Source organism: Bombina bombina, chromosome 6 (genome assembly GCF_027579735.1).
Source record: "Bombina bombina isolate aBomBom1 chromosome 6, aBomBom1.pri, whole genome shotgun sequence".
Taxonomy (NCBI): domain Eukaryota; kingdom Metazoa; phylum Chordata; class Amphibia; order Anura; family Bombinatoridae; genus Bombina; species Bombina bombina.
Genome location: NC_069504.1, coordinates 101,302,559 through 101,324,948, shown reverse-complemented (window position 1 = coordinate 101,324,948; position 22,390 = coordinate 101,302,559). Strand labels below are relative to the sequence as shown.

General features: G+C 40.6%; 1 protein-coding gene across 3 annotated transcripts in view; it reads left to right on the top strand.

Moving 5' to 3' along the window:
* PHTF2 (putative homeodomain transcription factor 2) overlaps nt 1-22,390 on the top strand; it is a 522,887-nt gene that overhangs the window by 452,239 nt on the left and 48,258 nt on the right. For all 3 annotated transcript variants that reach the window (XM_053716525.1, XM_053716526.1, XM_053716524.1), the window contains 3 exons: nt 2,071-2,343; nt 8,338-8,469; nt 18,424-18,510. In XM_053716525.1, coding sequence (XP_053572500.1) covers nt 2,071-2,343; nt 8,338-8,469; nt 18,424-18,510 — 492 coding nt within the window. The remainder of the gene's footprint in view (nt 1-2,070; nt 2,344-8,337; nt 8,470-18,423; nt 18,511-22,390) is intronic.

The following is a 22,390-nucleotide window of genomic DNA, read 5'->3' as shown; positions in this document are numbered from 1 at the left end:
CAAACATCTAACCTGTTTGTTGTTTACTCTGGACAGAGGAGAGGTCAGAAGGCCTCGGCAACCTCTCTTTCTTTTTGGCTTCGGAGTATAATCCGTTTAGCCTATGAGACTGCTGGACAGCAGCCTCCTGAAAGGATTACAGCTCATTCTACTAGAGCTGTGGCTTCCACCTGGGCCTTTAAAAATGAGGCCTCTGTTGAACAGATTTGCAAGGCTGCAACTTGGTCTTCCCTTCATACTTTTTCCAAATTTTCCAAATTTGATACTTTTGCTTCTTCGGAGGCTGTTTTTGGGAGAAAGGTTCTACAGGCAGTGGTTCCTTCTGTTTAAGTTCCTGCCTTGTCCCTCCCATCATCCGTGTACTTTAGCTTTGGTATTGGTATCCCACAAGTAATGGATGATCCGTGGACTGGATACACTTAACAAGAGAAAACATAATTTATGCTTACCTGATAAATTTATTTCTCTTGTAGTGTATCCAGTCCACGGCCCGCCCTGTCATTTTCAGGCAGGTCTAAATTTTAATTAAACTACAGTCACCGCTGCACCCTATGGTTTCTCCTTTCTCGGCTTGTTTCGGTCGAATGACTGGATATGGCAGTGAGGGGAGGAGCTATATAGCAGCTCTGCTGTGGGTAATCCTCTTGCAACTTCCTGTTGGGAAGGAGAATATCCCACAAGTAATGGATGATCTGTGGACTGGATACACTACAAGAGAAATAAATTTATCAGGTAAGCATAAATTATGTTTTTTGCCGTACGGCTACCACAGCTATTGGCTAAGAGGTGGAAACGTCACCTCATTGAAAAAAGAGAGCTTTGGCGTGGGCGGCCAGAGTCACTTAGTTTAACAAGGAGGCCACAGTAAAAAAGAAAAGTCCTCACTGAAGGTTCCTTTTATTTTAAGTGCTAGTAAATCCTAGCGTTTACTTTTAAGGAGGCTTATTACTAGTTATACTTCTGTGATTGAGAGATATAGATAAAATATAGTATGTGTTTTGTAGTTGCTCTCTCACCAAATGTCTCCCAACTGTCAGGGTGCTATTCCAAAGCCTAACACATAGAAACCATATTGTGTATCAGTTTGTTCGGTTTTTGAAAAGGGCTCATGATGCAGAATAAGGGTGGACAAATGTTTTTTATTTTCACATGCATTTGATCTAATATTGATCTCCATGCACCTATACACATGTAAGTTGTTTTCCTTCTGCTGCACATGATGTTTTTTTGAGTTTGCACACAACCTACTGTGATTGGATGCCTGATGGGGGAGGGTTTATCCTTTTTTTTTTTTTGTTCACTATTTGTCTGAAGAAGGGATTATATTTGTCATGAAACATCATATTGTTGAAATAATTTTCAACAGTTGACTGAAGACCAGTGAGTGCTATACATACATACGAGAAGTAGTTAAATATGTTAAAAATATTTACACAATGAAAAATCTCATAAGGTGAATGACTACCACATGAAAAAAACAATTCAACACAGGAACATCTGTTAAAAAAAAAAAATCTTACATTTTGAAACATTCCCATTTATACAGAACAGATAAAAAAATTAAGTATGTCCTATTAAGAAACTCTTAAAGGGACAGTCTACTCCAGAATGTTTGTTTAAAATGATAGATAATCCCTTTATTACCCATTCCCCAGATTTGCATAACTAACACGGTTATATTAATAAACTTTTTACCTCTGTGATTACCTTGTAGCTAAGCCTCTGCAGACTTCCCTTATTTCAGTTCTTTTGACAAACTTGCATTTTAGCCAATCAGTGCTGACTCCTAATTAACTCCACGGGAGTGAGCACAATGTTATCTATATGCCACACATGAACTAGCACTGCCTAGCTGTGAAAAACTGGCAGCTATCATGTCTTAGAAATTAGCATATGAGCCTACTTAGTCAACAAAGAATACAGAACAAAACAAATTTGACGAATAAAGTAAATTAGAAAGTTGTTTAAAATTGCATGCCCTATCTGAAATATGAAAGTTTCATTTTGACTAGACTGTCCCTTTGAACTTGAATTTGATATGTTCATTTTTACCCACTTTCCACTTTTTAGGTGAATTGTTACACCCCAGGAATTGGCTACCAATTATTTGGAAATATCGTTTCTCTGGTCTTGGGTTTAACACCATTTGCCTTCAGGTTATCTGAGTCAAGGGACTTGGAGCAACTAGCAAACCTCTCTGCTGCAGAGCTTTCTAGCATTGCTTTTGGATCCAGCACAGAAATCATGGTCATTTCAATGGTGCTAATTAGTTTTGTTGTCCGTGTGTCCCTTATCTGGATTTTCTTTTTCTTGCTCTGCGTAGCGGAGAGGACCTACAAACAGGTATGTGTTCTACAATCCATAATACATATTGTAGGTTTTAAATGCACTTAATGTATTAATATTCATGTAAACATTTAACCCCTTTACAACAGAGATGTTATGTTGCCTGTCTCAAAGGAATTTTCAGGAGTTTAACAGCATTGGGTCTAGCACATGGAGATGTAGAAAAAAGTGATGTTTGAGATTTGCCACCCTTTAATTTTTATTTTTATTTTAGTAATTGGAAATGGATTTTATTAATGTATACATAGGCCAACTGGCTCTTAGGCTGCTTTCTTTCATGCAATTGGCAAGAGTCCATGAGCTACTGACGTATGGGATACCAGGAGGGGCAAAAACCTCAAAATGCCTATAAATACATCTCCCACCACACCCACAATTCAGTTTTACAAACTTTGCCTCCTATGGAGGTGGTGAAGTAAGTTTGTTCTTGATTTTTATAATTTTTTCTATGATAAGCGTTTCTAAGCATTCTGAAGCCCAATTCCTCTCAGAGTACAGTGTTTGTCAGAGGGATGTGAAGAGAGTATTGCCTATTGATTTTTTTAATGGTTTTTCTCACTGAAAATCTTTTCAAGGGTTCTCTGTGATCGGTCGTAGGGATTCATCTCCTACCTCCCTTTTCAGATCGACTATATACTCTTATACTATTACCTCTGCTGATAGTTTTCAGTACTGGTTTGGCTATCTGCTATATGTGGATGGGTGTCTTTTCGGTAAGTATGTATCATTATTTAAGACACTCTAAGCTATGGTTGGCGCTTTATGTATTTGTATAAAGTTCTAAATATATGTATTTACTTATTTTTGCCATGAGTCAGGTCTATGTGTATTTCCCTTGCAATCTGGCAGTTTCAATATGGGAATCATGTTTTAGAAAGTTTTTGTCTTACCTGGGTTATAGTCTTTTTTTACAATTTGACTTGTTTTTCTTTTAAAACTTGCAAGCAAATTAGGCTCACGAGGGCGCAAAATGCTGTTATTTATTGCGTCATTCTTGGCGTGAATGTGCATCTATCATCATCATTTCCTGCGTCTTAGTTGATGCCAGGTTGTTTGGCGCGAATTTGTGTTTGATTATGTTGCGAGTTGCTTCATTTCCGGATGTTTGTTTGCACCAAAAAATGTTATATACTTCCTTTTGCGTCGTGCGTCATACTTGGCACCAAAAAAAAATGTTTTATTTTACTCCACTTCCTATATGCTCCTTGCCTTCTTTCTGTTCAGAGGGCTATGCTATTTGCTTTTTTGCCAATTTAGCATTTGCATTGTTTCCCATTCCTGAAACTGCTATATGTGGAAATAAGATATTTTTGTTTAAATGTTATTTTTTCTTTTACATTTTACAAGATGTCTCAATCTAAACCTGTCTCAGAAGCTGTTGTAGGAACCATGCTGCCTGAACACAGTTCTATCAAAGCTAAGTGTATCTGTTGTAAACTAGTGGAGATTATATCTCCAGCTGTAGTATGTAACAGTTGTCATGATAAGCTTTTTGCATGCAGAATAAGTTTCTATTAGTGCTAGTACAGTATCTGTTGTTCCCTCAACATCTAATGTACATGATATCCCTGTTGATATGAAAAATGATATTGCTGATGCGATACAGAAGGCTATGGCTGCTATTACACCTTCAAATAAACGTAAAACGTCTTTTAAAACTTCTCATAATACTGATGAAATTTGTAATGACTGACAACATACTGATATATCCACCTCTGATGAGGATCTCTGATTCAGAAGATCCTTCTTCAGACATTGACACTGATAAATCAACTTATCTTTTTAAGATTGAGCATATTCGTTCTTTGTTAAAAGAAGTGTTGATAACTTTGGATATTGAGGAGTCTGGTCCTCTTGATAATAAGTCCAGTAAACGTTTAAATTCTGTCTATAAACCACCTGTGATTACTCCTGAGGTGTTCCCTGTTCCTGATGTTATTTCTGATGTGATTGCTAAGGAATGGTCTAAGCCTGGTACTTCTTTTGTTCCTTCTTCAAGGTTTAAAATGTTGTATCCTTTGCAAGTGGCTAAGTTAGAGTTTTGGGAAAAAGTCCCTAAGGTTGATGGGGCTATTTCTACTCTTGCTAAGCGTACTACTATTTCTATGGAAGATAGTACCTCTTTTAAGGATCCTTTAGGTAGGAAAATTGAATCTTATCTAAGGAAAGCTTATTTTCATTCTGGCTATATTCTCAGACCTGCCATTTCTATGGCTGATATTGCGGCTGCATCAACTTTTTGGTTGGATAGCTTAGCACAACGGGAAAAAAATCTGATTTGCATAGCATTGTTCTTTTGCTTCAGCATGCTAATCATTTTATCTTTGATGCTATTTTTGATATCATCAAGATTAAATCTATGTCTTTGGCTATTTTAGCTTGAAGAGCTTTATGGCTCAAATCATGGAATTCTGACATGGTATATAAATCTAGGTTACTGTCTCAATCATTCCAGGGTAATAATTTGTTTGGTTCCCAGTTGGATTCTATTATTTCCACTAATACTGGGGTGAAGGGAGTTTTTTTGCTTCAAGATAAAAAGTCTAAGGGTAAATCTAAAGCTTCTAATCGGTTTCATTCCTTTCGTCAGAATAGAGAACAGAAAACCACTCCTTCCCCTAAGGACTCTGGCTCCAAATGGAAGCCATCTTCGAGTTGGAATAAATCCAAGCCTTTTAAGAAACCAAAGCCAGCCCCCAAGACTGCATGAAGGTGCAGCCCTCAATCCAGTTCTACTGGTGGGGGGCAGATTGAAATTATTTCAAGACGTTTGGGCAGGTTCCGTTCAGAATCATTGGATTCAGAATATTGTCTCTCAGGGGTATCGAATAGGTTTCAGAATAAGACCTCTCTCATGTCCCAACAAATCCTGTGAAAGCCCAGGCCTTTCTGAAGTGTGTTTCAGATCTGGAGCTTTCAGGGATAGTTGTACCAGTTCAACTTCTGGAACAGGATCTAGGTTTTTATTCAAATCTATTCATTGTCCCGAAGAAGGAAAATTCATTCAGACCAGTTCTGGATCTGAAGTTTTTGAATAATTTTGTCCCAACTTTCAAGATGGTGACTATAAGGACTATTCTACCTTTTGTTCAGCAAGGTCATTACACGTCCTCAGTAGACTTACAGGATGCATATCTTCACATTCCGATTTATCCAGACCACTATCGGTTTCTGAGATTCTCTTTTCTAGACAAGCATTACCAATTTGTTGCTCTTCCATTTGGCCTAGCGACAACTCCAAGGATCTTTTTGAAAATTCTCGGTGCCCTTCTATCTGTAATCAGAGAGCAGGGTATTGCTGTGTTTCCTTATTTGGACGATATCTTGGTACTGGCTCAATCTTTTCATTTAGCAGAATCTCCCACAAATCAACAGATGCAAGTCTCACAGGTTGGGGAGCTGTCTAAGGGTCTCTGACAGCACATGGAGTTTGGAATCCTCAAGAGGCTAAGTTACTATTTTCAGGGCTCTTCAGGCTTGGCCTCTATTAAAGAGAGAATCATTCATTCGTTTTCAGACAGACAATATCACAACTGTGTCATATATCAATAATCAGGGTGGGACTCGCAGTCCTTTAGCAATGAAAGAAGTATCTTGGATACTTTCTTGGGCGGAATCCAACTCCTGTCTAATTTCTGCGAAAACAATTGGAAAGCGGATTATCTCAGCCGTCAGTCTTTACATCCAGGGGAGTGGTCTCTCTATCCAGATGTATTTTGTCATATTGTACAGATGTGGGGTCTTCCCGAAATAGATCTGAGGCTTCTCATCTAAACAAAAAGCTTTCCAGTGTCCAGGGATCCTCAGGCGGAGTTGGTGGATGCGTTAGCAGTTCCTTGGTTTTACCAACCTGCTTATATTTTTCCGCCTCTAGTTCTTCTTCCAAGGGTGATCTCCAAGATCATAATGGAACAATCGCTTGTATTTCTGATAGCACCAGCATGGCCTCACAGGTTTTGGTATGTGGATCTTGTCCGGATGTCCAGTTGCCAACCTTGGCCACTTTACATTCTTTAGATGTTGTAAGAGCTTTGACATACTATATCGAAGCTACTAAGGATTTCAGAAAGACTTCTAGTCTATTTGTTGTTTTTTCTGGTTAAAGCTTTTGATTCACAAGGCTTATTTGGAGGCGGGTCAGTCTCTGCCTCAGAGAATTACAGCTCTTTTTACTAGATCAGTTGCAACTTCTTGGGCTTTCAAAAATGAAGCTTCAGTTGATCAGATTTGCAAAGCATCAACTTGGTCTTCTTTGCATACGTTTACAAAATTTTACCATTTTGATGTATTTGCTTCTTCAGAAGCAGTCTTTGGTAGAAAAGTTCTTCAGGCAGCTGTCTGTTTGATTCTTCTGCTTATGTTTTTAAGTTTTTTTTCTTGAAATTTTTAAGAGACTTATTTTTTTTGTTTGGATTTAATTTTCTCAGCGGAAATAGCCGTTTTAATTTTATCCCTCCCTCTCTAGTGACTCTTCTGTGGACTTACACATCTTGGGTATTTCTATCCCATACGTTACTAGCTCATTGGCTCTTGCCAATTACATGAAAGAAAACATAATTTATGTAAGAACTTACCTGATAAATTAATTTCTTTCATATTGGCAAGAGTCCATGAGGCCCACCCTTTTTTTGGTGGTTATGATTTTTGTATAAAAGCACAACTATATTTCCAGTTCCTTATTTTGTATGCATTTTTATTCCTTATTTTTATCACCTCACTTCTTGGCTATACGTTAAAGGGACATTCAACACTGCCCACAACAATAATCTATGTTTCTAAACTAAGTATAAAGAGCAAGCTTCAACGTTCCCCCTTTCTCTTACTTACTGCCTTCACTGTTCAATCCTCATCGATAACTTCAAAATTTGTCTCCAAATATGGCTGCTTAACTCCCCCCACTGTGACGTATAGCTCGTCTTCTTCAAACTAGCCGGCAGTTATATCCCATTTCTCCTACTTCAATCCCAGCGCGTTCACGGGCATTAGCGCATGCGCGATACAATAGGAACATTAAAAGCGAAACCATAATAACCCAAGTTGTTTCTGTTCCGATTATCTTACTTATAGTACTCCATTACGTAATATAAGCGGAACGGAAACAACTTGGATTATTTTGGTTCCGCTTTTAGTGTTCCTAGTATATTGCGCATGCGCTAACGGCCGTGAACGCGCTTGGATTTCAGCCCGGGGAATGGGCTCTCATTGGCTGCTAGTTTGAGAAAGAAGGCGAAGACGTCACGGTGGGGGGAGTTAGGAAGACATGTTAGGACACCAATTTGGAAGATAACAATGACGATTCAACAGTGAAGGCGGTAAGTAAGAGAAAGGGGGCACCTTGGAGCTTGATCTTTTTATTTATTTTTGAATCATAGATTAATGTTGTGGGCAGTGTTGAATGTCCCTTTAAACTTAGTTGTGGGTGTGGTGGGAGGTGTATTTATAGGCATTTTGAGGTTTGGGAAACTTTGCCCCTCCTGGTAGGAATGTATATCCCATACGTCACTAGCTCATGGACTCTTGCCAATATGAAAGAAATTAATTTATCAGGTAAGTTCTTACATAAATTATGTTTTTGAAGAATTAGTAGAAAGTGAATTAGTATTGGAATTAGTATTAGTATTGGAATTAGAATTAGCATTAGTATTGCTTTATACATTAACTTTTGCTATGCCTTTCTTGTCCAAATTACTTGAAAGCAATATGGGATTGTTTAAGTTCAGGGGTAACGGCACCAAACGTACCACCTTCAGAAGCTGGGCATTATTGTTTTTTATTATTTAGTATAACTTGTGCGTATGTATATATGTGCTGGCCATCTTGTGAGTTGTGTTGTGCCCAGAGTTGTGAGTTGTGTTGTGCCCAGAGCTTTGAGTTCTGCCAGTGGCATAGCATATGTACCAATCCTGTTTGAGAGTGCCGTCCACTTCCGTGTTTTTTGAATGTCTAGAGAAAATTACAAATGATTGTGACATTATTATTTTTCCTTTGTAGAGATTATTATTTGCCAAATTATTTGGACATTTGACATCTGCTAGAAGGGCCAGAAAATCGGAAGTACCACATTTCCGCCTAAAGAAGGTTCAGAATATTAAAATGTGGCTGTCTCTTCGATCGTATTTGAAGGTTAGTATAGATTACTTTTTATATATATATATATATATATATATATATATATATCTAATATATATCACACAGAGAAAACCCAGCACTCACTTACAAGCTCTCAGCTAAGATTTAAAAGCAAAAATGGAAAGGTTAGTCACCGCATCTGGCCAAATGGGACAAGCTCAGGTACCACGTCAAGGTCCTCTCCAATACCTGAGATCCTAAAACAGCCACACAATGCAAGCTTTCAAATCCAAACAAACTGAAAACAAGGGAAGGGTGCACAGGAATATGTAACCACCCTAGACATATACAAAACACGGAAGGGAACTGCACTCTCATACCGGACCGGGTACACATCCCATGACCCTGCAACATGCTCAGCCCTGGGTGCCACTGGCACTCACAGGAAGCTGTGCTGTACCCAGACCTGTCTGGGGTTAACTGCTTGTGGCTCTGGGGACAGCACAGCTTCCTGTGAGTGCCAGTGGCACCCAGGGCTGAGCATGTTGCAGGGTCATGGGATGTGTACCCGGTCCTGTATGAGAGTGCAGTTCCCTTCCGTGTTTTGTGTATATATATATATATATATATATATATATATATATATATAAATTTTTTTATTATTATTTTTTTTTTTTAAATATTCTTTTTCTTTTTAAACGGGTGGGCGGCCACAGCTGCATTCATTACTTTTGGGAAATACAGAGCCTGGACACCAGGAGGAGGCGACGACACCCCTGCCAAAGGCTTAAATACCTCCCCCAGAAAAGTGTCAGAAGATTTCGGACTAGTCTCTTATGGAGGGTAGTACTCTTAGAGATGGGACTGGAGTTTTAAGTAGTCCTGTCAGCCTCTCAGTGAGAGCATGGGTGAAAGTTAGAGTCCGGAGATGCAGGGAGAGTCTTTCTGCGAAACCATCCCGACTCATATTAAGAGCTCCATAAGCAATAAGCGTTGATAAGTTTCGCTGCCTGCTTTCTTCACTCAAGTCCATGTCAGAAGAGATGCTGCTATCTGTCACACTTGAAGGGCCGTGTTACTGTTCTACGGCATAGATTCTGGTAAGATTGTTTCTTTTTTTATACATGTATGATAACGCAAGAAGACAGGGTCACAGTGTGACTCCCTTTATCTGTGTAGAATCAAGGGTTAATATCTCCTGAGGGGGATTATTGAACAGTGGGGAATAATCTTATATGTTTATTTGATTTTATGCTGCTTTTATGTGTGAGATGTTATGGGTTAATAGGCTGTTATGGAATATACAGGTTTCAATTTGAGAGCCATGCAGCTTACATGCTTGGCGTGCTTTTTCTCATAGCAGGGACGGTACTGCCTTGTGCACCATGTGATTCTTTCCTGACCGGGTGTCTTTCAGAGAGGAGTCCTAAATCTCTGTACTATCTGGGTCATGGGAGGTGGTGAGTGCCTCAGTTATTTGGATATAAAGGTGCAGTTCTTTTGAAAAAAGTAAGATGTTTTATTTCTATAATTCTCCGGTTATTGCACTAGCGATGGAGGATTCTGTTACTTAGAGGGCATTCCCTCTATTCCTATAGAGTAATTCCTTTTTATATTGTGAGGAGGCCTTAGTTCCGCCCCCTCAATTATGTTCCATATGCCGTGATAATGTCAAACAGGTTTGATACTACTGAGCCGTCCACTTCTGAGGAGTTGTCGTCCAGTGAGCTGCGTACCCTACATTCTTATCTCTCTACACGTGCAGTTTCCCATAGCATTGCTGATCCTTCATCTGGAGGGGGCCTTTTTTCCACCAGACGTTACTGCGCTGTTCAGACAGAGGCGTCTGCGGCCTTTAATGCTTTACCTCACCCTGCTAAGAACAAGCGAAAGGTTACATATTGCACTCCTTGCCAGTGTACATCCGATAATTTATTGGATTTAACTGATATGGTTATCCGAGGATGAATTTCTTTCTGAGACTTCAGAGTATGAACATTCTGGGTCGGAGTTTGCTGCCTCTAAACCTCCGGCGGCGGAGGAACCAGACTTTAGTTTTAGCAATTTGCGCTTTCTTCTAAAGGTAGTTTTTGGCGAATTCAGAGGTTCCAGAGGCCAAATTGCCTGATGAACCTTTGATTCCTAAATTGGATAGAGTTTAAGGACAGGGTGGTACCTTATCCTTCCTTGCTTCTGTTAGATGGCGAACATTATTGAGAATGAATGGGACAGGATTGGATTCCTTTTTCCCCTCTTTTCCCTTTAACAAAATGTTCCTGGTCCTGGACTCTCAATGGAGTTGTGAGGTTCCGTCCCTAAAAGGGATAGTGCTATCTTCATCCCTTGCTAAACGTACTACTATCCCTCTTGAGGATAGCTCTTCGCTTAAAGAGCCCATGGATAAAAGATGGAAAATCTGTTAAGAAAGATGTTTCAACATACAGGATATTTGTTTCAACCGGCGGCAGCTGTTGCCGTGGTTGCTGGAGCAGCTACCTACAGGTGTAACTCATTATGGGATTTGCTCGAAGGGGAGGGTCAACTCAACGTTATTCAGGAAAGAAGGCCTTGAGGGTTGCTAATTCTTTTATCTGTAATACTTATAAGCAGATTATTTGCCTGAATGCTATGGCTTCAGCTTTTTCTGTTCAGGCCTATCTGGCTCTGGCTGAAGTCATGGTCTGCGGATAAGACTTCTAAGTCTAGACTTCTTTCCCTCCCCTTTAAGGGAATGATTTTGTGTGGTCCAGGCCTGAACTCAATTATCTCCATGGTCTCAGCGGGCAAGGGTGCTCTCCTACCGCAAGAGAATATGAACTAGTCTAAGGGACAAATTTTTTTTCCAAAAATGTTTTTATTAAGGCAAACAAACAGATATAACAATCAAATAATGAAGGGTAACATCTCCATAACAGTAATGTAGGTCTATAGTCTCATACAGTAATATATCATTGAGCAAGCCGTTAATTGAGGCAAAGTATCACCCTTCATTAATGCCTCTTTTTTGTAATGATTAAACACTCAGGCGTCTTCAGTATAATAGAGATCCACTCATGGGATCGGGAGACTGGGCCTATCTGAAGACATCTTCCGAGAATTCAAAGATTCTTCATCATATGTTCTAAGCTTATATGAACAACGTGTATACATTTGCAGTAACATATATATTAGCAAAACTATCACTCTAGACAAGAATATTTGTTGTGCCGTCAATGGCTAAAGGAGGGCACATAAAACAACAGTTTCAATTTAAGTCACATAAAGAAAACTGGAAAAATTCTCATTTTAAGCAATCTTTAGGTTAAAGGTTAAGTAGAAAAGAAAAATACAACAACTGACAAACTATATGTAGTAAAGAGTATACATGTAAACACAGCTAAATTATCCATGTTAGGGCCCAAAGAGCAACTAAGACTCATTGAACAGGGCAGAGGCTACGTAACTCTGCCAAAAGTGGAATGAGGGGATAATGCAGGGAATAATTTACATAATCTTTACCGCTTGGGGACTGGGAATATCTATAATGCTGATCTCTAATAAAATTTGAGAGAGTGAGATAGAGCAGTAATGCTGTGAACTTCTTCAGATATAACATACTAGTGAATTATATAAGGGCTCAATAAGAACAAAAGGGGTAACTCATTCCTGGTAGAAGTAAATTAGAGCATTAAATAGTTAGTGCATACTACATGGGAGGCCGCCTAAAGGTTGACATATTAGCCCCATACAGTTTTACAAATATACCTTTGTTGTTACCTAGCAAGAAGAGATTCATAAGGCTACAGGACTTCTGGACAGGTCAAATTTGAGCCCCAACTTATGCAAGGAACCACACCTCTCAATAGATGGCTGTACGAGAATATGGTATAATATAAAGTAGTCTTGATGGGATAAAATGATCCTCTCCCCACTACAGAAGTATAGTATGAATAGCTAGTACTATATTCAGTTAAAAGGTCCAGACAGTCGCTACAATAGATTGTTAAAGCCTATTACATGTTCTCGCTAGAATCGCATATCAGGCTTATATGGGGTCATCTGTCACTAGACCTATATATGTATACAGAAAAACAGAACCTCCCAGCATCTATCAATATAATGCTTAAAATATACATATTGCAGCTCTAAATTACATATCTAGTGATTTAAAATAAATAAGCATTCAAAAGGTATTTGTGGCATATGTATCCAATTGCACAAATTTCAAGATAATATAGACTGACTACAGCACATATTGCCTATCTAAGGGATATATTCACAATAGATTTATGCTTGTATGACCTCTAAGTGAGATATTAGAAATGGTAAGAAACATAATATAACTAGCAATAGCTAAGTCTCTCTTGTGCTGCCATAGACTGAGAAATAGCGTTTTACTAGAGTAGCTAGTGGGGGGGCAAGGAGAGTCAACCCGTGCTAGTTTTCTTATAAGTTTATGGCCGTTGAGACACAACCCCACAAAAATCCCCACAGTCCTGGGGGGTCCGCACACATATTGGGGTAATTAATCAAATACCACATAAAGCACTAGAACAGTTCAAGACTTGGGACCTCCTGATAAGAAAATATGGCGCTGGAGTTATGACTTCCTAAACAACATGTTTATGAACCCAGCTCTTAACTTCTCTGAGGCTCTGCCTATCGCTAAAAAACATAAAGGAACAGGATAACGGCTAAACCCAGGCTAAAACTATACTCTAAAAAATCTGCTATATTAGACTCACAACTATATGTAGTGGAGCCTGGCTCAAGTTGGCATTGCATTGCTATAAACACCACTCCCTGTCGTACATTTATAAATTGTCAGAGCCAAACATAAAGAAAAAGTTCACAACACAAAACCACACATTGACCAGTAAAAATGCATTCAGACTTCACCACAAATGTTAGAGAGATAGCTCATACATATAAAACAAATAGTTTCCTATGAGAAAAAACATAATAAAGGGCAGAATATAATACACACAGAAATCCCCTATAGTTCTACACATAAGAGAAACACAGAGGGGATTCAGTCATAAAATCCACACATTATTAGATATTAATCTTCATTACTATAGCTTATACAGTCATCTACTGGGTCCAGGGACCATAGCAAGTTAGGAGCATATACAATAGGCCAAATGGTTTCGTGAGTCCAAGTGTCCAGGATCCATTGTAGCAGTAAAATTTATCAACCCACTCCGGGTTTTATGTTGGCTTCAGAGAGCCAAGAATCATCACATTGCAAGATCCTCACGCGAATGGCAGCGTCTGTAAGCAATGTCTTTATACTGCACTCCTCAATACCCCAGACCATGAAAATCTCTGGGGCGATGTAGTTACAGGGGGCCAACAACAATCCACTCATAACAGCAAGGCCATAACCAGGGAAGTTGGCCTCCTGCCCCTCAGCAATCGATCCAGCGGCAGCAATCAGTAATCCCCCCCAGGGGCAAATGTCCATAATTCTCACCACTTCACAGCCACTGGTAGAAAGCCCCTTGGACACACAGGCGTTGATCACAGGAGCCTGTAAGTTGCCACCCAGCAGGGCCAATGATCCACAAGCCTCACCAAGACCTCCCACATAACCGGATCGTAGCAGCTGCACCTCAGGGAGAACGGGGGCTATGTGAGAGTTCTCAGCATTCAGTCGTACGGCTCCTGGCCTCGTGCCATCATCTATCTCTCTCTCCCCATCGATCAGAAGAAGCCTCCCTTTTATGCGTCCGGCTTCAATCCTGTTCAGTAGACCATTGAATCTATCAAGGATCTGCCGCTCAAATCCAGCAAATAGGGTCAGTACTGTGGCGCAGAAATCCTCTTCCATGATCAGAAGAAATGGCGGTCTGCTAACTTTCCACAAATAGTAATACACAAAGAAAGTCGCTTTGTTCGCTGCGATCAGATGTACTACAAGAGCCTCTTAGATTCCCACTGATATCTTGATATCAAAATGTTATTCTTTAGGGGGAAGATTGGAGAAATTGAAAATTAAATACAATAAATTCAGGAGCTTCCCTGATGTACGTCTTGTTGCTTTAGCTGCTGGCTCCGCCCCCCCTAAGGGACAATTTTCATTCTGATAAAGCCCATGTCAGCAGTCCTCCGCTAAGCCAAAGCAAAACAAGAGCTCTTGGACGCCGGCTCAGTCCTGGAATAAATCCAAGCAGAGCAAGTCTGTCAGCATGAATGGGCGGTCCCCTGTCCTCTCTGGATCATGTAGGGAGCAGTCTCTTGCTCTTTTTAGTCGCTTGGTTCAGGGATGTGCAGGATCCATGGATCCTGGAGGTCATAGCTCAGGGTTACAAGAAGAGTTTTTTAGTCTCAGCCACCCAAGGGCAGATTCCTCCTCTCTCTCCTGTCTTCCTGACCAGAGAGGAGGGAAGCCTTTCTGGGGTGCATACGGGATCTGTCGTCCTATTATTGTCCTGGTGCCTATCGCAATGAGTGGTTTGGGTTACTATTCAAACCTTTTCGTCCCAAAGGAGGAGGGAACTTTCCATCCGATTCTGGACCTAAAGTGCTTAAACAAGTTTTTATATGTCCCTTCGTTCAAGATGGAGACAATAAGGTCAATCCTTCCCATCGTTCGAGAAGGGCAGTTCATGACCAAAATAGATATGAAGGATGCTCCATTCACGTACCAATCCTCAAGGACCACTTCCAGTTCCTAAGGTTTGCGTTCCTGGACCAGCACTTCCAGCTTATTGCACTTCCGTTTGGTCTAGCTACGGCTCCAATAAATTTTTCGAAGAGTGAACCATTCAGAATCTCTCCTCTGTCTTCTTCGATTCCATGGATGGAAGATAAATCTAGAGAGAGTTCTCTGTTTCAAGTTCCAGGGTAGAATTATCGGGTACTATAATAGACTCCATAGACATGAGTATTTCTAACAGACCAGAGACGTTGCAAGCTAGCTTCAACATGTCTTGCCCTCCAGACCTCCTTAGGGCAATCTGTGGCTTGGTATATGGAGGTGATTGTTCTCATGGTGTCCAGCATGGGCATCATTTCCTTTGCCAGGTTTCACCTCAGGCTGTTGCAACTGCGCATGCTGAAGCAGTGGAATGGCGATTATTCGGATCTGTCTCAACAGATTTCTCTGGATAACTGATTGAGAGAATCGCTCTCTTGGTGTTTTTTTCCTGATCATTTGTCCCAAAGGACGTCCATCTCAAGACCATCCTGGGTGATTGGGACTGCGGTTGCGAGTCTGTCAGGATGGGGAGCTGTTTGGGGTGCCAGGAAGGCACAGGGCCTATGGACTCAGGAGGAAAAGCTCCTTCCCGATCGCATTTTGGATCTTCGGGCAATATACAATGCTCTGAAGGCTTGGCCTCTGCTGGGTTCGTCCCAGTTTATCAGATTCCAATCAGACAATATATCCTCTGTGGTTTACATCAACCATCAGGGGGGGATCGAGAAGCTCCCTAACTATGAGGGAAGTATCTCGGATTCTGGTGTGGGCGGAGACCCACATTTGTTCGCTGTCAGCGATCCACATTCTTACGGGTGTGGACAACTGGGAAGCGGATTTCCTCTGCAGACAATCCTTTCATCTGGGGGAATGGTCTTTCCATCCTGAGTGTTTGCGAAATTTGCAAGAGGTAGATCTCATGAAGTCTCAATACCAAGCTACCCAGATATAGGTTGAGGTACAGGGATCCTCAGGCGGAGCTAACAGATGCATTAGTGCTGCCTTGGAGGTTCAATCTAATTTATCTTTTCCGGCCGTTACCACTACTTCCTAGTGTAGTGGCTCAAATCAAGCAGGCGTGAGTGAAACGGATTGCTCCGTCTTGGACGCGAAGGATATAGTTTGTGGGGATGTCATTATCTCCTCCGTGGAAGTTACCTTGTCGCAGGGATCTGCTGACCAAGGTCTCTTTGTTCCTCTATGTCTAGATTCTCTGAGGCTGACAGTGTGGAGATTGAATGCTTAGTCCTAGCCAAGAGAGGGTTTTCTGAGTGTTTTGTTTTACTCTTATTCAAGCTTGTAGCTGGTTGCTCGTCGCATCTATCATAAGGTATGGAGGACCTACTTATTCTGTTCTCTAGGATGAACTGGAGAAGGGCTTTTCTGCAAGTCCCTTGAGGGGACAGATTTTGGCCCTGTCTGTTACTGCACAAGAGGTCCGCTGAGCTTCCCGATATGCTGTCATTTGTTAAGGCTCTGCTAGGATCAGACCTGTGTTTACATCTATTGCTCCTCCTTGGAGTTTGAATCCTGTTCTTTAAGTTTTGCACGGGCTCCGTTAGAGCCTATGCATGAAGTAGACATTAAATTATTGTCTTGGAAGGTTCCTTTTCTACGGGCTATTGCTTCTGCGCGCAGAGTATCTGTGATTGTAGCCTTGCAATGTGTCCCTTCTTATCTGGCTTTTCATGCTGATAAGGCTGTTCTACGAACCAAGTTAGGTTTTCTTCCTAAGTTTGTGCCAATTTGCAGCATCAATCAAGAGATTGTGGTTCCTTTATGTCCTACTCCTTCGTCGAAGGAACGTTTTCAACATAATTCTTGATGTGGTTTGTGCCTTGAAGTCCTATCTTCCGGCCGCAAAGGAATTTAGACAAACTTATGTCTCTGTTTGTTCTCTTTTCCGGGAAGCGTGGGGAGCAGAGGGCCTCTTCGACTTCCTTATTTTTTGGCTGAGAAGTGTTCTCCGTTTAGCATTGAGACAGTGGGACATAAGCCTCCTCTGTGGATTACGGCTCATTCTACGGGAGCAGTGATTTCCTCTTGGCCCTTCAAGACTGAGGCCTCTATAGATCAGATTTGTAATGCGGCTACCTGGTCTTTCTTACATACTTTTTCCAGATTTTACAAGTTTGATTTTTTTTTTCCTTCTGGTGAAGCAGTCTTCAGGAGAAAGGTTTTGCAGGCTGTGGTGCCCTTGGGTTAGGGTCCGCCTCTTTTTTTTTTTTTTTTTTTTTCCCCTCCAGTTTTGCATTCAGTGTCCTTTATAGCTTGGGTATTGTTTTCCCAAAAGTAATGAATGCAGCTGTGGCCTCCCCCCGTTTAAGAAGAAAAACTTACCAGATAATTTTCTTTTCTTCTGACAGGGAGAGACCACAGCTCCCTGCCCGTTTTTTTTCTATTGGGCGGCCTTATATTTTATTTGTTCTTCTGGCACCTTTTTCACCCTGATATTTCTACTACTGTTTCTTGTTCCCTCAGCAGAATGAATGGGGGATGAGGGAAGTGGGGGAGGTATTTAAGTCTTTGGGTGGGGTGTCTTTGCCTCTCCCCGTCAGAAGAAAATTATCTGGTAAGCATAATTTAAGTTTTTTATTGAGGTTTTGCATTAATTACAACAAATATTGCAAGTCATGATACAGAAGACAGGTAACTACATAAACTGAAAATAGGTGGGTATACAACTTATGAAATGACATATTTTAGAAACCTATTTTATAACTAAGAAAATAGCCTTTGGGTGGTTAGTAACCTGACCATCTTATGGGCCATCTAGTGAAGTTTAATAGTTGTCATATGGTAACCACATGTAACTGATTTAAATAAGGCATATCAGCGGATAAACACTGCTCAAGATAAAGTGATATGATTAGTGATGATATAAACCGTTATTTAGATTGTTTAAAGTGAAGCTAAACTTTTATGAATGAAAGCCCATTTTTTAAAAATACTATTAAAAACAGGGACACTTTAATTCATCAAAGTTTACAAATCAGCCGTTTTGATTAAAAACTTACCTTTTTTTTTCTTTTCACAGCCAGAGCAGCTTCCCCCTCCTGGAAATCCTCTCTTCACACGTCAGCAATGACTAATTCGGCTTCCTCCAATCACAGCATGGCCTCAGGCAATGACTACCCTGGGGGAAAAGCCGTGATTGGAGGAAGCCAGATTGGTCATTGCTGACGTGTGAAGAGAGGATTTGCATTCAGTGTCCTTATATGTATATAGTATATTATATATACAGTATCCATTCATAAATAATTGTGCAAGTCTGACTTTTTATGTTGAAATAACTTCTAACTGTAATTTTTTTTTTTCTGTTGCAGAGAAGAGGACCCCAGCGTTCAGTAGATGTAATTGTTTCATCTGCCTTTTTACTGACAATATCAGTAGTTTTTATCTGCTGTGCTCAGGTGAGGACATTTAAACAAACACTAAAGTCAAAATTAAACTTTTATGATTCATATAGAGCTGGCAATTGTAAGCAACTTTCCAGTTTACTTCCATTATCAAAATGTGCACGATGATTTCATATGCACACTTTCTGAGGCACCACTTTCTACTGAGCATTGGCAAGAGTTCACAGTATATATGTATATGCATTTTATCATTGGCTGATGGCTATCACATGATGCAGAATTTTATAAAGTAATATATTATCAGTGTGTTACTTTAATGGTGTTTACTGGAAGCTATTGATAATTACTAAGCTTTTATTTCTATAGTTTGTAGCCTATGGCACATGTGCAAAATGTGTGGCACCCTAAGTCATTTTTAATGGCACTTGGGGTGGTGCACTGAGGACTGACATGGCCTTTGCACCATTGTCTCATATTCCCCCCCCCCCCCAACACACACAGGCACCATGCACAATACTTGAAAAACGACACACTAATTAAAGGGATAGTCTAATCAAATTTTAAACTTGCATGATTCAGATAGAGCAGGCAATTTTAAGCAACTTTCTAATTTACTCCTATTAATTTTTTCTAGTTTTCTTAGCATCTTTATTTGAAAAAGCAAGAATGTAAGCCTAGGAGCCGGGCTATTTTTGGTTCAGAACTTCAGCACCCATTTTGGGTAGCGCTTTCTGATTGGTGTGTAAATGTAGTTATCAATCAGCAAGCGCTACCCAGGTGTTGAACAATAAATGGGCCGGCTCCTATGCTTACATACTTGCGTTTTCAAATATAGATACCAAGAGAACGAAGACAAATTGATAATAGGAGTAAATTAGAAAGTTGCTTAAAATTGCATGATCTAGAGGTGGAGCCACACAGGTGTGCCTGCACAGGTGCGCTTCACAGGTGTGGTCCAAGACACAGCTCCAGTCCTATAGACGCTGGCAGTGGATCCCTCGCCCTTGCCCTAAGCTGAGGGCTACTCTCTTCAGGATATTCAAAGAAGAGCAGATCCGGAATCCTTTACAGTGGCCTGTCAACCCACTGGTTTTTGCAACCCTACTTACCTGGACTCCTGCAACGGGTAGTATTTAACTGCTTCCCCGCATTTGAAGCAGGCTTACATTATATCTGTCCTGCCTCTCCTCATAAGATTGGGATTTTTTCCAGCCCCCTCTGTGGAACTTTTTCTACCCTGCTCAAAGTAAAATCTTCCCCCCCTCCCTACGTGCCAATTGACTTTGCCAGACGAATTTGGACACGCTGTCTCACCTTACCTTCACCCGCTACCACTTGCGGCCTCCTCTGCTGTACGGGCAGCCGGTCCTTGCCTTCTCCCCCCTCCCCCACCGGTGCTGCGTGGGAGGGAGCCGGCCCCGGCCCTGGAGCGGGGTCCTGGTTTAGGGGTGGGTCCTTCACTTGGCTCTAGGGTCTGGTGCGGCGCTACGCTCTCCCCTCCCACCGGTGTTGCGTGAGGGGAGCTGACTACGCTTGCATCCCGGAAAGGCAGCGCCAGAGCTATTCCTACCTGGGCCGTGTTCACGAAGGCAGCAGAGACTGACCACAGGGTGTCTGGACGACAAGCTATTACACGAAGGGGTGAGTGTTTATCTCAGCACACAGTGTTGGCATTTTTTGTGGATTCACTACTCTGCAGCATCTAGTGGAGGGGGGAAGTGGAAGCTGAGAGAGATGGAGGGGGCTAACGAAGGTTAAAGTGGAAGTTGGATTTACCCTGTAAAGAAACGGTTATCTAGCAAGAATTCCCAAGGATCACTAAATACTACCCTTTCAACTGACTGGGCCCGCTGAAAAGAACTTTCTTTTTTTTTTTTTTTTTTTAGCTACTAGTAGAGTGGGACTTAAAAACTTTGAACCTGAACACTGGTGTAGGATTACATAGGAAAAGATAGCTAAGTAATTTATTCCAGTGCCTAGCTGATAATCTGTTAAACACAATAAGATTTGTGGCAATTGACTGCTAACTTATTATAGTCACTTCCTCTATACTCTGCCTATAGTGCTCTCTAAGACACGTGAGCCTTTAAAGTCTAAATTACTCATAGCCAAACTCAGTTAATTTTTCATTCTAACTAATAACTTCACTCGCCCCTTAGTATCTCCCTAATCCCTCTGAAGTTATTTTAAGACTCTTGAAACTTGAGCACTTGTAAGATTCTTGAGAAATAACAATGTAAATACATGATACCTCTGAATAAGCTCTGGTGAACACTATAAAACTATATGAAAAGTTAATTTGGTTTAAAAGGGAAAAGTAGTCCTGCAATTACTCGGGCGCTACTTTAGAGCTATATTACAGTTTAAGAGGTTAAAACATACTCTTACTTAAAATAATATAACTAAGCTCACTGAGCTCTGATTTAGGAACATTTAGTATTTGTTGCTGTAAATTTTGATAACTGTCTTAGATTATATAATTAATTTGAACAGCAGGGGGGAAGCAAAGAAGGAAAAAAAAAATTATATATATCCAGCCACGCAGTTGAACCCCTAAAAGGCTTCAATGATTGTGGGTTGAAGGTCACTCTGCCATTACATTGTATTACATTTTTACATACACTGTATTGAATGCTTGTTTTAGTTTGAGTCTTATTTCTATTGTATACAGTTCTGTGAAATCCTCTTTACCATCCTTGTTTTTGATATTGCTAATCAACACTCGACTTGGTGTTTGTGCCGCAACGCACTCCCTGGTCCTTTGTTAAAATAGGCCATAAACTCAGCATAATATCAGGTAAATATCCTGTTTAGCTTGGTGATCTTTTTCCTTTAAACTGCTCATTCTCTCTGATACACATTGTCTGGTGAGCGAGCCTTAATTCACTTAACTCACTTCTGTTTTTTTTGTTTTTTCTTCTCTCTTCACTTTTTCTAATTTTTTTCTTTCTTTTTTCTTCTCTCCTAAAGATCAGATTAATTAAGACACCCCCCGTCCTCCACCTTCCTCACAATCCTCACCTCACCCCCAGCTTCCTTCTTCCCCTATTTATGCACTGGGAGAATTCTCCCCAAATAAGTTTTCCCCTTGTGAGATTGACACATGGATAAATTTCTTCACCTTCACTCTAAGACTCCCTCACCAGTCATGGCTTCGAGACCAAGAGACAGGAAAGCAAAGAATACTTCAGGCATATTGCCTGAAACTCATGAATCAGATATTACGGCACTCCGCCCGACTGATTCATTTGATATGCAAGTTCTGGTTACCAAAATATCGGAAGCTCTGGCCCCTAATTTTGACACACTTAAATTAGAAATCAGACAAGATATCACACTTTTATCACAGGAAGTTAAACAGTTTGCCAATAGAATTAATGAAATTGAACAGAGTGTCAGATCTTGAGGATCTCACTACTCTTCACAACACCAATTTAGACTTCACTAATCTCTCTATTACTACAATACAAGCTAAACTCGAAGATCTCGAGAATCGTTCCCGCAGGAACAATATCCGGCTAATAGTGGTCCCAGAGGACAAATGTTATGAGGATCTAAACGCCTTTATCTCTGAGCTGTTACCTCAACTTCTTAAAATTCCCTCTAACCATCCCCCAATACTAGTTGAAAGGGCACACAGATTAGGTAGACCGAGACTGGATAACAAAGGTAACCATAGACCCAGACCGGTGATTGCAAGACTATTAAATTTTCAAGACAAGGTTACATTACTTCAATTTTATCGAAGGAATCAGCCCATCACACTTGGGGAATCTAAAATTCTCCTTTTCCAGGACTTCTCAGCCGAAACAACATCCAAAAGAAAGATATTAGCTCCCATTTGTACTAAATTAATTCGACAGGGGTATCAAGCTACCATCATTTACCCTGCAAAACTTAAAATTACAGAGGCTGAGAATGTCCATATTTTTAA